General features: G+C 36.6%; 1 protein-coding gene across 1 annotated transcript in view; it reads left to right on the top strand.

The window, feature by feature from the left end:
• CNTLN (centlein) overlaps nt 1–18,937 on the top strand; it is a 438,525-nt gene that overhangs the window by 265,424 nt on the left and 154,164 nt on the right. Inside the window, exons 14-15 of the mRNA XM_072600808.1 lie at nt 7,871–7,962; nt 16,621–17,741. Of these exons, the coding sequence (XP_072456909.1) occupies nt 7,871–7,962; nt 16,621–17,741 (1,213 nt within the window). The remainder of the gene's footprint in view (nt 1–7,870; nt 7,963–16,620; nt 17,742–18,937) is intronic.

The raw sequence follows: 18,937 nt of genomic DNA, 5'->3' as shown, positions 1-18,937 counted from the left end.
GAGATATTTCACATTATCATCTATCTTTTCATTCTTTTGGTTTTGCTTTGTCATTTCTTGTTTTCTCATAAAGTAATTAGCTTCCATCTGTTCCATTCTAATTTTTAAAGAACTGTTTTCTTCTGTAAGCTTTTGAACCTCCTTTTTCATTTGGTTAATTCTGCTTTTTAAAGTATTCTTCTCATTGACTTTTTGGACCTCTTTTGTCAATTGAGTTAGCCTATTTTTAAAGGTGTTATTTTCTTCAGCATTTTTTGGGGTCTCCTTGAGCAAGCTGTTGACTCACTTTTCCTGATTTTCTTGCATTGCTCTCATTTCTTTTCCCAATTTTTCCTCCACCTCTCTAACTTGATTTTCAAAATCCTTTTTGAACTCTTCCATGGCCTGGGACCATTGCATATTTATTTTGGAGGTTTTGGATGCAGAAGCCTTGACTTTTATGTCTTCCCCTGAGGGTAAAATTGTTTTTCCTCATATGAAAGGATGGGAGAGAATACCTGTTCACCAAGAAAGTAATATTCTATAGTCTTATTTTTTACCCTTTTTTGGGCATTTTCCCAGCCAATTACTTGACTTTTGAGTTCTTTGTCAAGAGGAGGGTATACTCTGGGGACCTGAGAACCTCAGTTCCTCCAAGATGAAACAATCAAGGGAGAGGAGTTTACTCTTCTCCTGGCCTGCACACTGGTCTGGGAGCAACCAAAAACTTACTGACCAGAATCCATGAGTAGAATTCCCTCTCCACAACCACCTCCAGCTCCACCACATCAGTGCTTCTCCTCACTGCAGGGCTGAGCTCTGTGCTGAGATTCAGATCAGATGCTCAGTTCCCCCAGGGACTTTAGGCTGAGGGTTCCAAAAATGGACGCTGCTGCCGCAGCAGCTGCTGCCAGTGATCCAGACTGTGTTCCCTTCTCCTCGGTGAAGGAACTTTCTTACTGACCCTTGAAGCTGTCTTTGGCGTTTGTGGGTGGAGCAATCTGGGACCTAATGCTGCTGGTAGCTCCCTGAAGCCTGTTCCAGGTCCTGTCTATGCTGGGCTGTGTTCCGCTCCATGCCTGTGGTATAGACCTTTCCTGTTGGCCTTCCAGGCTGCCTTGGGCTGAAAATCTCTTTCACTCTGTCATTTTGTGGCTTCTGCTACTCTAGAATTTGTTTAGAGTCATTTTTTACACATATTTTATGGGCTTTGTGGGGGAGCTTCTACAGGTCTGTCTTTCTACTCCTCTGTCTTGGCTCCCCATTGAATAACTCTTAAATCAGGAATCAGTAAGTAATGAGCTCTACAATCCTTTAGATTCAGCATAATGTGGATCAAGACTTTAAGAATTAGATGTGACATGCTCTCAGAAAAATCTGGAAAGACTTACACGAGCTGATTCAAAGTGAAATGTACTGTGTACACAGTAACAGCAATATTGTAAGATGATGAGCTGTGAATGACTTAGGTATTCTCAGCAATACAATGATCCAAGACAACTCTGAAGGACTTTTGATGAAAAATGCTATCCATTCCCAGAGAAAGAACTGACGGTGTCTGAATACAAATTGAAGCATGCAGTTTTTACTTTATTTATCTGGACAGGTTTTTTTTGTTTGAGTTTTCTTTCAAATCATGATGTTATGGAAATGTTTTGCATGACTATACATGTTTAACTTAAATCACATTGCTTGCCTTCTCAATGAGGCTGGGATGGGGAGGGAGGAAAAAGAGAATTTAGAACTCCAAGTTTTAAAAACAAATGTTAAAAAGTGTCTTTACATGTAACTGGGAGAAAATAAAATCTTTAATAATTAAATATAAGTTAAATATAATATAAATATAATAAAGATAAAGATAAATAATATAGAATAAATTAAGTTGTCTTAAAAACAGGAGTGAAGGACCCCAGAGAAATGTCCATTTGATTTCATTCATTCTCTTACATCATCCTCTGTATTGGCAAAGGTGAAGCAATTACTTTGTTCAGTAGCACTTTATTTCTTTGATTTCCTTTAGTTTGTTGTTAACCACAGAAGAATGTTCCAGTTTGGGGTTTACAGTTTTGCTACCCCAAACTAGAAATACCACATTCCATTCATTCATTCATTTATTTATTTATTTTTGTATTTAAATTTATTTATTTGTTTTCAACATTCATTTCCATAGAATCTTGGGTTTCAAATTTTCTCCCCATTTCTCCCTTCCCCCAACCCCACAACGCTGAGCATTCTAATTACTCCTATCACTAATCTGTCCTCCCTTCTCACGTCTCTTCCTTCTCTTATCCCCATCTTCTTTTTTGTCCTCAAGGCCAAGATAAATTTCTGTACCCCATTACCTGTATTTCTTATTTCCTAGTTGCAAGAACAATACTCAACAGTTGTTCCTAAAACTTTGAGTTCTGGCTTCTCTTCATCCCTCCCTCCCCACTCATTCCCTTTGGGAAGGCAAGCAATTCAATATAGGCCATATCTGTGTAGTTTTGCAAATGACTTCCATAATAGTCGTGTTGTGTAAGACTAACTATATTTCCCTCCATTCTATCCTGCCCCCCATTTCTTCTGTTCTCTCTTTTGATCCTATCCCTCCCCAAGAATGCTCCCTCCTCCTACTGCCCTCCCTTCTATTATGCCCCCCACCCTGCTTTTCCCATTCTCCCCCACTTTCCTGTATTGGAAGATAGGTTTTCATACCAAAATGAGTGTGCATTTTATTCCTTCCTTTAGTCGAATGTGATGAGAGTAAGCCTCATGTTTTTTCTCTCACCTCCCCACTTTCTCCCTCCACTGAAAAGTCTCTTGCTTGCCTCTTTTATGAGAGATAATTTGCCCCATTCCATTTCTCCCTTTCTTCTCCCAATATATTTCTCTCTCACTGCTTAATTTCATTATTTTAAGATATGATCCCATCTTATTCAATTCACCCTGTGCTGTGTGTGTATGTGTGTGTGTGTGTGTGTGTAATCCCACAAACTACCCAGTTACTGAAAAAGTTTTAAGAGTTACAAATATTGTTTTTCCCTGTAGGAATGTAAACAGTTCAACTTTAGTAAGTCCCTTATGACTTCTCTTTGCTGTTTACCTTTTCATGCTTCTCTTCATTCTTGTGTTTGAAAGTCAAATTTTCTTTTCAGCTCTGGTCTTTTCATCAAGAATGCTTGACAGTCCTCGATTTCATTCAAAGACCATTTTTTTCTCCTGAAGTATTATACTCAGTTTTGCTGGGTAGGTGATTCTTGGTTTTAGTCCTAGTTCCTTTGACTTCTGGAATATCATATTCCATGCCCTTCTATCCCTTAATGTAGAAGCTGCTCAATCTTGAGTTATCTTGATTGTATTTCCATAATACTTGAATTGTTTTTTTCTAGCTTCTTGCAATATTTTCTCCTCGACCTGGGAACTCTGGAATTTGGCCACAATGTTCCTAGGAGTTTCTTTTTTTGGATCTCTTTCAGTAGGTGATCAGTGGATTCTTTCAATATTTATTTTGCTCCCTGGTTCTAGAATCTCAGGGCAGTTTTCCTTGATAATTTCATGAAAGATGATGTCTAGGCTCTTTATTTGATCTAGGCTTTCAGGTAGTCCCATAATTTTTAAATTGTCTCTCCTGGATCTGTTTTCCAGGTCAGTTGTTTTTCCAATGAGATATTTCACATTATCTTCCATTTTTTCATTCTTTTGGTTTTGTTTTGTGATTTCTTGGTTTCTCATAAAGTCATTAGCCTCCATCTGTTCCATTCTAATTTTGAAAGAACTACTTTCTTCAGTGAGCTTTTGAAGCTCCTTTTCCATTTGGCTAATTCTGCTTTTGAAAGCATTCTTTTCCTCATTGGCTTTTTGAACCTCTTTTGTCAATTGAGTTAGCCTATTTTTCAAGGTGTTATTTTCTTCAGCATTTTTTGGGTCTCCGTTAGCAAGGTGTTGACCTGCTTTTCATGCTTTCTTGCATCTCTCTCATTTCTCTTCCCAGTTTTTCCTCCACCTCTCTTACTTGATTTTCAAAATCCTTTTTGAGCTCTTCCATGGCTTGAGCCCATTGAATATTTATTTTGGATGTTTGGGATATGGAAGCCTTGACTTTTATGTCTTATCCTGATGGTAAACATTGTTCTTCCTCATCTGAAAGGATGGGAGAAGATATCTGTTCACCAAGAAAGTAACCTTCTATGGTCTCACTTTTTTCCCCTTTTTTTTGGCATTTTTCCCAACCACTTACTTGACTTTTGGGTCCTTTGTCAAGAGTAGGGTATACTCTGGGAATCTGTAATATCTCAGTTCCTCCAAGGTGGCTCACTCAAGTGTGTAATGATCTGGATGCAGAGAGGGATTTTTGTGCCCAGAATCTTAGCAGTTACCTCTCCATAGCCACCTGGCCCTGGTTTTGCCAAGTCAGCACTGGGGGCTGATTTTCAGATAAGCTGGATGGTCAGGGCCACCATTCAGTGTGAGACAAATACCAACTCCCCTAGGGCCTCCACACAGGGCTGAGGCAAGACTCATCTCTTCAATGCCCCCAGGGGTTTTTAAGCTCTAATAATGGTCTGGCTGCTGTGCCTGCAGATGTGGCCGCCTGCCTATGTGGCCTCTGCAGCGACTGCCTAAGGCCAGAGCTATGGAAGGCCCTTCTCCCATCCTGGCCAGCTGAAAAACCCCCGTCACTGACCTTTGGCGTCTGTGGGTTGAGAGATCTATCTGCAAACCTGCTGCTGCTGGAACTGAGAATTCCATGACTGGAGATTCCGCCCCCAAGGGCTGTTCGCAAACCTCACCACCAAGGCTGGGCTGGGCTCTGTGCTCCGCTCTGTGTCCAGTGCAACAGATGTTTCCTGTGGGCCTTTCAGGTCACCCTAGATTGGAAATCTCCTCCACTCTTTTTTTCTCCACTTCTGCTGCTCCAAAATTTGTTGAGAGTTCCTCTCTACATGTATTTTATGGGCTGTGTGGGGAGACCCTGCGTATGTGTATCTTTCTACTCTGCCATCTTGGCTCTGCCCTGAAATACTACATTTTAATGTAAAAATTTCATTGTTACTTCATTTTTTATTCCAGAAGTCATTGTGGAATTATGATAATTCCCATAAATTCCTTGCAATCAATCCTGACTGAACTAGCCTTTCATTACTTCTTCTGACCCCTGTGTGAATACTTGTCTTGTGTGAGTTCTTCATAAAATAATCTTTTAGGCAAACATATGTTTGACATTTGAACAATTTGGTCAGCATATTGGAGTTGCACTCTTTTCAATAGAGTTTGAATACTTTGCGGTTCAGCTTCAGAAAGGACCTCAGTTTCCAGTACATTATCCTCCCAGACAATTCAAATGGAAGCGATTCAGTTTCCTGGCATGGCCCTGGTATACTATCCAGGTTGCACAGGCATACAAGAATGAGGTCAGCACAAACGCTCTGTAGACCTTCAATTTACTAGGTACCGTAATATTTCTTTTCTCTCACTTTTAGAGCCTCCCAAACGCTGTGCTAGCTCTCGTAATGGGTGCATCAGCCTCATAATCTGTGTGTACATCCATGGAAAGTATACTGCCAAATGAATTTAATCCACAGCATTCAGAATTTCTCCATTTGCTGTGACTCATGGTTCCACATATGGATAGTGTGGTGCTGGCTGGTGGAGGACCTCTATTTTCTAGGTGTTAATTTTCAGGCCAAAATTTCACAAGCAGAGAATTGATTCATATTCTGTTGCATTTCAGCCCCAGAGGTTGCATTGAGTGCACAAGTCATCTGTGAATAAAGAGCAGTGTATCAACTCTCCCTCTCCTTTAGTCTTGGCTTGTAGCCTTTTCAAGTTAAATAATTTATCATCAGTATAGCAGCTGAACTTGATGCCACTCTCATCTCATCAAAGGCATCTGACAACAAACATTACTGAAGACTCTTAAGGTCTCTCTGAATAACTTTGGAATTGACTGGGAGACATGAGAGACACTGATATAGGACTGCCCAGCATTGTGTGCCCACAACAAAGAAGGTGCTGTACTCAATGAGCAAAGCAGAATTGTAGTAGCTCAAATGAAATGGGAGCTGTGCAAAATTTAGAGATACCTCTACTCCAGATGTTCGTATGGACCATTTGTGCCTAATCTATTATAGAGCTTTCTAAACTCATGTTAGTCTGATTGACCATAATCATACATAGTGTACCTTGACCCTGACATAGGGATGTCATTTTGGTTCTCTTTGGGCCCAAAGGACAACACTCAACCAACTAGCAGAACCTAGTGCAGTGTCTTAAATACAGGAATGTAGCAACAAATAGATATTTGTTGATTTGGTTTGTGGAACTTAAGAAAGAGGACTGATTTTGGTTCATGGATTTCACTCTAAATAATTGTGCTGTAGCATTTATTTAATTTATTTACTTTTATAGACAGTTTATTTTAACAAACTTTAATTTAATTGATTTTTTAATATGTAGTTTCAGTGGTTTTATTTGTAAGTGGTTCCGCTACTTTAATATATTTAACTATTGATTTGTTCTCTGGCTTATTCACTTTGAATCCAGAAACATCTTGGTTTTTAAGACAAGTAAGTGGTAAATATTGTACTCAGAAATACAGTAAGCATCCAAATAGCTAAGTATGCATAAAAGATGAATATTATTTGCATATCATATTTGTGTATTGTTTTAAAAATATTGTAAATGTATTCAGTACCACTGTGTTAGGGGACTATAATTAAAAACAAAACAAAAACAAAAACATGGGAGCTAAGAGATTACTATCAAGGTAAAGGTACATATTCCCTAGATGAAAAGTTCTACCTTTTTTAGCTTTTGTTATTTGTAGAATAGTGTTCCATTTATTTCACCAACAAAGAAATTTTAATTGACTGTGACATGTTCCAAAGACAAAAGAAACTCCTAATTCATTCTAACAAACTTATTAATCTCTGTTTAAACCAAGATGATTGTTATTCTATGGTGAATAAAATTATTTTCTCATTCCCCTTTGTTGATAAGGCAGAATTTTCTTTGACCTAAAATATCCAAATATGTTTTAAAATTATATCTTTAAAGAAATATTCTCAAGGAAACATTAATACCTATTCTGTAGCCTAATTCAGTCTCATCTTTTCCCTTTATTTTAGAGAGATTTAATATTCCCTAATATTATTGAATATGAATTTTTTTTTTGATAACAGTGTTTTACCTCACATGCAAATATAACATCTTCATCAGTTTTGGTCCCCTTTAATTTTAGTACTCATAGCAAAAGTTTTAGGGATTTTTTAACTTTGCAAATTATTTTGTTAATAGCAAATTTTGTATTTGTCAGGAAGTTTAGCTGCTTTTTGTCATGTTTTGTAGACATAAGTTCACTCTGCCATTTGAGTTTCTAATTGTCATGAATTCACAGTTTTATAGGAAAATGACTTCTGTGATTTCTCCTGTAGAGTACATGATCTTTCACTTAACAAAAATGATTTAAAGTTTCAGTCCATCCTAATTCTCTGTTTGCTTTGTTGAACAATCACTTTCATCCTCCTGGCAGGGAATAAGACCCAAAGAACAAAACTAGTAGTGACTGTATAGATAAAATAGAAATGAATTCTGCTTTTAAAGCAAAAGGGGAATAGTCTACAAAAGAATGAAAGTGAGAATAAAAGTATAGTATCTTGAACCTGCAGATCTATTGTACCTTTGAAAAGCTGGTACTGCAGGAAAAAACTACACTGTGATACTGCAAAGATCCATAATTATGTGACCCAAAGCTGTGGAAGAGGTCACTGTGCAACTACCGGCCAAAGACTTAACAAGAAAATAGACACATTATTCATAATTGAAAAACTATAGAACTTATATCCTGAAATTAACAGTGATGTTGTAGTGATGTATGAGGTGGCATCACATGTTATTTATTCTCTGCCAGAACTGCTCTACAAACTTTGTGAAGATCAAGACGTCAAGGATGACGCTTCAGAGAAGAAGCTGAAACAAAAGTCAGATGAGACATTGCAGAAGGTATATTGATCTTTACTGTAGAGCTAAGCAAGTGAAATTTAAATTTTAACATAAAGGATTGTTATTTTAAATCAGAGCTCATTAATTTAAACCTTTTGGTGAATATTTAACTTCAGTTCACTGGGGTCGCTTGTCAGAACAGGATCAGTGATTCCGATGAATATGGAATAAATATTGAGATATTTGTGCTTATGTATGGATAAATTAAAATATTTTAGAATGAAGGAAATGAAAACAATAGATAATAAAAGTTAAAATGTAGCATTTTCTTACTATTTATAATTTAGGAACAAGGATAGGGACTGAACCTGAAACTTCACTGGAATAAGGAACTGAAATTCCCTGTGCCAACATAGGCCAGCACTTTCCCTGCAACTTAAAAGTCTCAGAGAGTTATCCAAAGCACCAAGAGGTCAAGTAATTGGTCCAGGTTCCCACTGCTTATATGTGTCTGAGAAAGGGTTTGAACCTCAGGTCTTCCCAACATTTAAGCTAATACTTGATCCACTGTAACATGTTGCCTCAGGTATAACTTAGTTTGTGTTATACAATATTAAATGTAAAAACATCTAACTTCTAAGACAAAGAAAAGTTACGTAGGTATTTTAGATTTTATATTATAATTTCATAATATGCTTTTAATTTTAAAATATAAAATATTCACATAGAGTAAATTGCTTCATTCTTTGAATTTTATAGTTAAAACCTACTTATAAGTTCATCATTTACTTTTAAATTGTAGTGAACACCCTACTATGTAGAAGGCCTGACATTAATGGGCAGATATTGTTATAAACCTTATTTAACAAGTAAATATTATGATTCATATTTATGTTTTAATTCATATTTTGATACATAAGTATGTTTACAATGTTCACTTAAAGGGGCTTAGTTGTATTTTGCCATATGTTTTAGTTTGATATAAAAAAATACATCCTTTAAATACACTTACTCTTCAAATGGATTTTCATTTGACCGAACTGCATTGACTTTACTTCTTAGAAATCTTTCGCACCAGGAGAACATATAATAAAACAACAACATATAATCTATCAGTATAGTTACCTCTTTTTTCTTATATTTTGGACTAACTTATAATAATTTACGGTAGATATGATCACATATACTTATAAGACTTGCCATATGGTTAGGTAATGAAGGTTGTCATCACATTATTACTGAATGACAAACATCATGTTAAAATAATAACCCAGAGAACAGAAATGTTCACTTTCATTTATCTTAAGGTAGACTGTGTAACTGAAATCATTTCAGCACTAACATCTAGGATGTCACATATTTATACTGGCTTATCATGTATGTTTAAAAACCATAATTTTGTTTGCCAGGTTCAGTATGATATTTGTCTCTATGGATATATGGTACCACACTGCTGCCTTAGGGTATAAATCTTAGTCGAATTTATTTTTTATTTTACAATAAATGCCTTCAGTGTTAGAAATTTAAAAATCAATTTTAACTACTAAATAACTAATGAGATTTTTTTTTAGTTTGGTCATATTTCATATTAGCCTGTTAATTTATCATTACTATAGTGATAAATGAGATTAATGGAAAGATCATAACTTTCTTTTAGATAGTTTTCCGTATTTTACAGTAGTACCATCTACTTTGACATAGCCATTAATACCTCATAGAAGAAATCCAGACTGGTTCAGAAAGAAAAGAGTAGAATGGGTCAAAACTAGAGTATAGTTTTTGTCTGAGAAAACTGAAATATGTCATATTGTATTTTAATCAGTACAGTAACATTTTGAATTATGCATTATCAAGTGATTATTTTAAATGAAATTTGCTACATCTTTTCATGATAACAATTTATTTAAAACTTTTTAGTTAAGGAAGGAAAAATTGAACATGAAATCTTTAAAGAAAACACGTATTTTGTTAGCGATCCATTTGGAATTTCTCGTTGATAATTCCGATGCTTTAGCCTAGAAATGAAGTGATTTTTCCTTTAGTTCCCCCCTCATCCTCTGTTTCTAAAAAAATGTTATCTCCTTTATTTTTCATTGTATTTTGAAGCCAATCTGTTGGTAGCATATATTGGGAACTTCAGTATGTACAGTGTTATTTAGAACCTTTGAAATGTCCCTTGCTATCTTCACAAGTAGTTCCCAAACTTCTCAAGTTCGAGGATCTCTTTATAACCTCAAAGGATTTCTCAGATCCCTACATGGTAATACATGTAATATGAATAGTCATTGATAAAGAAATACAGAATGACAATACTAATTTGATTTTAATAACACTTTTAAATGAACTTATATGTTTTAATAATTATAACATCTATATTCATGTTTGAGACATTTGATAGGATATGTGTTTGCTTATCTTGAATTAGTTAATGAAATGGAAGTGATGTTGCTGGGTCAAAGGGTATAAACCACTATATAGATTCTTGAGGGATACCGTTTCAGTTTTGTTCTCTTTTCCATCCTCAGTTTTTTTAAAAATTTATTTATTTAACTTTTAACATTCATTTTCACAAAATTTTGGGTTCCAAATTTTCTCCCCATTTGTCCCCTCCCTCCTCCCCCCACTCCAAAACACTGAGCATTCTGATTGCCCCTATCACCAATCTGCCCTCTCCTCTACCATCCCTCCCTTCCCTTGTCCCCATCTTCTCTTTTGTCCTGTAGGGCCAGATAACTTTCTATACCCCATTACCTGTATTTCTTATTTCCTAGTAGCAAGAACTGTACTCTACAGTTGTTCCTAAAACTTTGAGTTCCAACTTCTCTTCATCCCTCCCTCCCCAACCATTCCCTTTGGGAAGGCAAGCAATTCAATATAGGCCATATCTGTGTAGTTTTGCAAATGACTTCCATGATAGTCGTATTGTATAAGACTAACTAACTATATTTCCCTTCATCCTATCCTGCCCCCCATTGTTTCTATTCTCTCTTTTGATCCTGTCCCTCCCCAAGAGTATTGACTTCAAATTGTTCCCTCCTCCCATCATGCCCCCCACCCTGCTTATGCCCTTCTCCCCCACTTTCCTGTATCGTAAGGTAGGTTTTCATACCAAAATGAGTGTGCATTTTATTCCTTCCTTTAGTCGAATATGATGAGAGTAAACTTCATGTTTTTCTCTCACCTCCTCTCTTTTTCCCTCCACTAAAAAAAGTCTTTTGCTTGCCTCTTTTATGGGAGATAATTTGCCCCATTCCATTTCTCCCTTTCTCCTCCCAATATATTTCTCTCTCACTGCTTAATTTCATTTTTTTAAAGATATGATCCCATCCTATTCAATTCACTCTGTGTTGTGTGTGTGTGTGTGTGTGTGTGTGTGTGTGTGTGTGATCCCACACCAACTACCCAGATACTGAAAAATTTCAAGAGTTACAAATATTGTCTTTCCATGTAGTGATGTAAACAGTTCAACTTTAGTAAGTCCCTTATGACTTCTCTTTGCTGTTTACCTTTCCATGCTTCTCTTCATTCTTGTGTTTGAAAGTCAAATTTTCTTTTCAGCTCTGGTCTTTTCATCAAGAATTCTTGAAAGTCCTTGATTTCATCCAAAGACCATTTTTTCCCCTGAAGTATTATACTCAGTTTTGCTGGGTAGGTGATTCTTGGTTTCAGTCCTAGTTCCTTTGACTTCTGGAATATCCTATTCCATGCCCTTCTATCCCTTAATGTAGAAGCTGCTAGATCTTGTGTTATCCTGATTGTATTTCCTCAGTACTTGAATTGTTTCTTTCTAGCTGCTTGCAATATTTTCTCCTTGACCAGGGAACTCTGGAATTTGGCCACAATGTTCCTAGGAGTTTCTCTTTTTAGATCTCTTTCAGGTGGTGATCGGTATATTCCTTGAATACTTATTTTGCCCACTGGTTCTAGAATCTCAGGGCAGTTTTCCTTGATAATTTCATGAAAGATGATGTCTAGGCTCTTTTGTTGATCATGGCTTTCAGGTAGTCCCATAATTTTTAAATGGTCTCTCCTGGATCTATTTTCCAGGTCAGTTGTTTTTCCAATGAGATATTTCACATTATCTTCCATTTTTTCATTCTTTTGGTTTTGTTTTGTGATTTCTTGGTTTCTCATAAAGTCATTAGCCTCCATCTGTACCATTCTAAATTTGAAAGAACTACTTTCTTCAGTGAGCTTTTGGACCTCCTTTTCCATTTGGCTAATTCTGCTTTTGAAAGCATTCTTCTCCTCATTGGTTTTTTGAACCTCTTTTGCCAATTGAGTTAGCCTATTTTTCAAGGTGTTATTTTCTTCAGCATTTTTTTGGGTCTCCTTTAGCAAGGTGTTGACCTGCTTTTCATGCTTTTCTTGCATCTCTCTAATGTCTCTTCCCAGTTTTTCCTCCACCTCTCTAACTTGATTTTCAAAATCCTTTTTGAGCTCTTCCATGGCTTGAGCCCATTGAATATTTATTTTGGATGTTTGGGATACTGAATCCTTGACATTTATGTCTTATCCTGATGGTAAACATTGTTCTTCCTCATCAGAAAGGATGGGAGGAGATATCTGTTCACCAAGAAAGTAACCTTCTTTGGTCTTATTTTTTTTCCCTTTTCTGGGCATTTTCCTAGCCAGTTACTTGACTTCTTAGTTTCCTCTCCACACCCACCTGGCCTGCAGTCCCTCCCAGCTAGGGCTTGGGGTCTGAGATTCAAATGCTGCTTCCCAGCCTTAGGGCTTCAGCAGGGTGGGGTTGCTATTCAGTGTAAGATTAAGTTCAGGTGGTCAGGCGGAGGCAGGGCCACCACACTGGGCTCATTTCCCTCAGGGGTTTTATTCAGAGACTTTCAGCAATGGATCTGAGCTCCTGCCTTCTTTGGGAATCCTTGTCTGCTGCTGCCTCCGCTGCTGCCTCCCAAGGGGGCTTGAGTTATGGAGACACCCAGCTCCCCTCTCAGTGAGCTGAAAAGACCCTCTCACTGACCTTTGGCACCTGTGGGTGGAGGGACCTGCACGGCTGCTGGAGATTCTGTCCCTGAAGCCTGCTTGGATCTGCTTCTCTCGGTGCCACGCGGCCAAGGCAAGGCTGGGCTCTGCTCAGGGTCAGGTGCGTGACAGACTTTTGGTGTCGGTTTTTCAGGGCTCTCTGGAACAGAAATCTCCTCCATTCCATTGTTCTGTGACTTCTGCTCCTCCAGAATTTGTTGGGAGTTCTTCTTTACAAGTATTTTATGGGCTGTGGGTTAGGAGCTAGCATATGTGTATCTTTCTATTCCACCATCTTGGCTCCTCCCCCCTCAGTTTTTTTAAAAAGAAAGTTAAAGTAATACAGTTATTAACTTTATATCTCTGTGTTGTTTTGTCTATCTTTAAATTATTGTCAACTTATTTAAGGTTTATAAAAAAAAAATTTTTAAAATTTTAATGCACCCACCCTTGACTTTTAACTGGTGTGCAAAATGTCAATAAGTCCTTTGCAAATTTTTTTAAAAAATCATTTCAATTTAATAAAATAATAATACTAGCTTTGTAGTTTGGAATTGTTAATTCCCAGTAAGAAAATATCTGTGCAGGCTATCATCTTGTCTTGTACCATGGGTTTTTAACCTTTTCTGTGTGATGGATCCCTTTGTCAATCTGAGAAAACCTATGGATGCTTTCTCAGAATACTTTTTAAAATGCATAAAATAAAATGTTTATTACAAAAGAAATCAAATATTGAAAAACAGTTATCAGAATATTTTTTTATAAAATTTTTGGACCTCAGGTTAAGAATCCCTGTCTTCAACAGCTTTCTGCAGTATGATGAAGGGAAGGATCTTGCCCAGTGTCACGTGGAGAATATGTGAAAAGGGTGGGATTTGAACCCAAGTCTTGACTTTGAGATCAGCTCTGTATCTATTCTGCCTCCTGTTTTGTATCTTTAAATTTAATTAGACTTTCTCAGATTCATGCTTAGTAAATATCAGATTAGGATCATAGATTTGGTCATGCAAGCGACCATAGATACATAGAATCCAATTTTTACATTGTCCACTATAAGGAAAGTATGGCACAGAGAAATAAAGTGACTTGCCCAGTGTCACATATCTATTAGGTTTTCCTGACTTAAAGACAAAGCCTCTTGTATCATCAACATTTTCCACCAGCATTTGTTAAGCACATACTCTGTGCTAGGGACTGTGTCAACCACTGGGGAATACAAAGAAAATTTTTTTAAAAATCGTCACTTTCCTCAAGGATCCCCCATTCTAATGAGGCAGACATTCAAATAACTGTATACATGCATGTTAAATACAGTGTAAATGAGAGTTAATCTTGGAAGTAAGGAAGTTAGTGGTTGAATGGGGAGTTGAAGAGGAGAATCTTAGAGAAGGTAGAATTTGAGCTGACCCTTGAGGAAATCCAGAAGGCATAAGTGCAGAGGGAGAGCATTCCAGGGATAGGAACAGCCATGAAAATGTCACCAGGTTAGAAGATGGAGTATCATGTATAAGGAATAACACACAGGCTGGGGTCACTATGTCCTAAAATATATAGAAGACAGTCAAATAGGGAAGACCTAGTTAGCAGAAGACTTTAAAAGCTATTTTATATTTGATCTTGGAGATAGAGGAGAGGCAGGCACAGGAGTTCTGTGTGTGTGTGTGTGTGTGTGTGTGTGTGTGTGTGTGTGTGTCTGTGTGTGTCTGTGTCTCTGTCTGTGTCTGTGTCTGTGTATTGGAGGGTGGGAAGGGACAACGTGGTCAGATCTACACCTACACTTGAGAAAGATTGTTCTCTGTACCATGTAGCCTTTCTTCCCAACTTCCTGTCAGCATTTCAAAGGATACAACATGATTAATTGAATATAAATGCAAGGGATAACTAAAAGAGTAATATTATGGAAATTTGCTTATTAGAAGTTATGAAATATTTCTCATCACTAATATAATTGGAAAATCTAGTAACTTTTTGGAATCACTATTGTTACCAGTATTACTGATTTCTCTGATTTTAGCTTATTAGTAAATGACCATTTTTTTAGGGACATGTATTTTAAAAATAAATTAGAAACCAGTCTTTTTTTTAAGCATTTAATAATGGAAATTCTAGAAGTAGATTTATATTTTTTTGCACCTGTTCTCTTGCACATATGTACTAAAAGTAAATTTAGTGACCTCTAAAAATACTTGATTTAATGCATCTGAGTATATGTAGAATCCTCTAAAAATACTTTGATAAATTCATTATACTTTCTTGGAGGGAAGCAGTCATGGTATAGTCAATAGAGAGCTGACTCTTAAACCAGGAAAACCCATATTTGCTGTGTGAACCTGATCAAGTTACTTAACTCTTAGTGATATAAGGAGCTGTTTGAAAGGTAAAGAGAAGGTATTAAGTTGATAGAGGGAGTTTCTTATATCAGTGAAATTACAAATTTAGTCTTGAAGAGATTAGTTCACATTATGTTGAACTAGCTTTTGTTATTCTAATTTACACTTAATCATCTACTACTGATAAGAATAATGATAAAAATTATATTCAGCTATGAAAAAAATGTTCATTTCATATCCTGTGATAAGCTAAGAAGTGAAAGGTTCAACCTCTCCAGACCTAAGCAAAGCATCACTAAATTGAACCAAAATACATTTAGCCTTTCTTACCTGTGATGGCAAGATGAATCCAAAATCATTTGCCTTTAATTACAAAATATTTGCATTGGCTTCTTCAAATAAAAGTTTACCTAGCTTGTGACAATCAGGAGTTGATTTAATTATCTGACAAAACTGAAATATTCTAGACAACCAATACCAACAATTTAGACAGATGACTTTGGGGAGGAAACCTTTGTTACCTAATTAATCTTCAACTTTATCCTCTGTGTTTTAGCTATTAGACTAAACTTTCCGAGTTCCAGACAAAAAGTAGCATTCCACAGTATCTGAACTAAGCTAAATGAGAGGCATTGTACTTTGTGCCAGGAAAACTTGGGTTCAAACCCTCAGACGCGTATTAGCTGTGTCATTTTGGGAAAGTCACTTTGATTCTTCTTGCTTCAATTTTCTCCTCTGTAAAATGAAGGAGGTGGATTTGATGGTCTCTGAAGTTCCTCTCCAGTTCTCAATCCTTTGTCAGACCAGACCAAATGTGTCTTCCGAGTTAGAAAATGTTTTAAAAAGAAAATACGCCAGGACATGTTGCAGTATTAGAAAGGAGTGAAGATATTTGAGCACCTTTTAGAAAATTATAAGCATCATTGAAATCATCTTGATTTTTAAGATTAAATTTTGAGTGCAGTCTTTTTGTTAGCTTTGCAGCCCATGACTTAAATGTTCAAATTCATGTAAACTTTATTTTATTTTTGTGATCTGTATCTATGCTTTTAAATCATTTAGCTTGTGTAGATAATTTTTCCATTATGGAAATATTGTTCACAATGAATTGTATGTATAGCAGTATCTATTAACTTAGAGTTGTTTCCCTTTATCTAGAATATTATTACCTTCTTTCACTATTTACTTACTCTTTGCTCAACAGATGTAGTAGTTTTTAATGTTAGAATGTATTCATTTACATTTCCTTATAATTATTAATTCATTAAACACTCCAGATTGATTTTGACCTTGTGGTAAAGGTAACTTTATTTTCATAAAGTAAACATAATTTTAAGTTACAATGGTTTCACAATTCTGGATTTAACAGGGACAAAAATTAAAACATGCACTTTTGTTTTAGATTATTGATTTAGAGAAACGATTGAAAGCTTTTGAGAAAAAGTCAAGGAAACTGAAAGAAGAAAATAAAAAGTTAACTAAAGAAAATGATGAAATAAAATCTTCCTGTGAACAGCAGCAAGGTGATACAGAAGCAAAAGAAAAAGAGCTAACCCATCTACGAAAAGAGAAGGAAGATGTGGAAAGAGACAGAACTATTCTTGAATTCAAGGTCAGGGAGCTGGAGATAGAAGTCAGGGCCCTGCGAATGCAAGTAGTGGAATTCAAGTGCCTGAAGGAACAAGTTGCAGAAATTGATTCTCTGAAGGAAAAAGTGGCGGAAATTAATGAAATGAGAAAAGAAAATGAAAAGCTGAGGAAGCAGGTACAAGAAATGGAGGGCCCAAATCAAATTCAGAAAGTTCAGAGAATTCAGAAGATACAGGGGATGCAACAAATGCAAGAGATGCAGCAGATGCAAGAGGTGCAGCATATGGGGGAAATGCAGTCTGTGCAACCAGGACAGCCAATTCAGGCACTCCTATGGGTACCCAAACAGTCTGTAGCACAGCTACCAACACAGCTCCCAACTCAGCTACCCACTCAGCTGCCAGAACAACTACCAGCTCAGCTAACAAAACAGATACTAGCTCAACTACCAACACAGATACCAGCTCAGCTACCAACACAGATACCAGCTCAACTACCAACACAGATACCAGCTCAGCTACCAACACAGATACCAGCTCAGCTACCAACACAGATAACAGCTCAGCTACCAACTCAGTTTTCAGCTCAATTGCAAGCACAGCTTCCAATCCAGCTACCAACTCCGTCTCTACTCCAGCCATCAGAACTGCTTCCAGCCCAAATGCAGCTTCCAGCACAGTCTCTAGCCCAGCTACAAGTGGGGTCAGTTCAGCTGTACCTGGACAAAGCTACACCCAACAAGCCCAGTCTGGAGGTGGTGAGCACTGAACAATGTAGACAATGTAAGACAACTACCACCAAGGTTAAATTTAAAGCAGCCAAGAAAAAAGGTACCACGGGACATCCTCAGGCTTTTCTCAATCAGTCCATCAAGGTTATGAGCAATATGTTTGAGAACTGTAAGGACGACTGGGAGGTTGTGAGTGAAAGCAGGTACGGCTCTCATTAACTTAGCTCTTTGGAGGGGACAGTGTGCATATGTAAAGCACTAGCAAATGGAGATTGAATTTCAACTACTGTCGATTTGGTATTCAGAAAAAATACTGTCAGATCCTTTGAAATATCTTGGGAGGTCTTGTTCTGAGCTTATTGACTGAAATTTGCATGCAAAATTAGCCACAACTGCATGAGTATTTGAATAGGTGCCAGGAAACCCAAAAGAAGGCAATGCTTGATTTCTTCCAGTGATGCTATTTTCATGCAGTCATGAGGCTTGAAATTGACAGTTTGGCAGGTTGATTTAATTTGCTGGCCCTTTGCATATTCACCACTGACAGCTAAGGATTCCCAGGCAAGCCTACTAAGTCGGTTTAGTTATCTTGTGACATGCCGACCCAGGAGGAGAAACATTTTTTCCTTCTTAATTTAGTTAGATAAATTTTGAATGACCCATTTCAGCTTGTTACCAGATGTCTACAAGCTGTTTAACATCCTTTAAATTAAGAACCATCTTCACTAATTATTTCATGTATGTTTTATGCACAGTCATTGTACTAACTTTAATTGAATGATGGTAAAAAATTTAGTTCTTTAAAGTTATCATAGTGTAGCTCTCCAGTCTTGAATCATATAGTCCCCTGGGAATGGCAATAGGAATGCACTAAAGATCTATAATGTTTCATTCCCTAATCCCTTTTCATATATGTATCTATATACACATGCACAATAAATTCACAAGGACAAATGAGTAGTATTTTAAATAATCTTTGCTCATCACTTCTATGTTTTATCCTGTATTCAAAATGAATAACAGATTTGATCCCTAATTGTTCATATTTTTCAAAGGAACCAGTTTCTAATACTATATGTTTAGCTTTCAATCATACTTTAATGAATTTTTCAAAACTTATTGCTAGTGTTGGTCATATTTTATCAATTTTGGTATCATTGTGGTCCAATTTCTTAAGGTTTTTCTTAGAAAACCATAGATTACAGATTTAGATATCATCTGGTTCAGCTTTCTATGTTCAAAGAATGAAATATTAAGAAGCAAGACTTGATAATTTCTGTGTGACTTTAGATAAGGCAATTTATTTTCTCTCGCCTCAGTTTATTCCTTTCTTTTTTTTAAAATTATTTTTAATGGTTTACAATCGCTGCCATAAAATTAAGATTTTATCCCCCCCACA

The sequence above is a fragment of the Notamacropus eugenii genome, chromosome 1 (genome assembly GCF_028372415.1).
Source record: "Notamacropus eugenii isolate mMacEug1 chromosome 1, mMacEug1.pri_v2, whole genome shotgun sequence".
NCBI classification, from domain to species: domain Eukaryota; kingdom Metazoa; phylum Chordata; class Mammalia; order Diprotodontia; family Macropodidae; genus Notamacropus; species Notamacropus eugenii.
The sequence above is the reverse complement of the archived record's forward strand: the minus strand, read 5'-3'. Positions and strand labels throughout refer to the sequence as shown.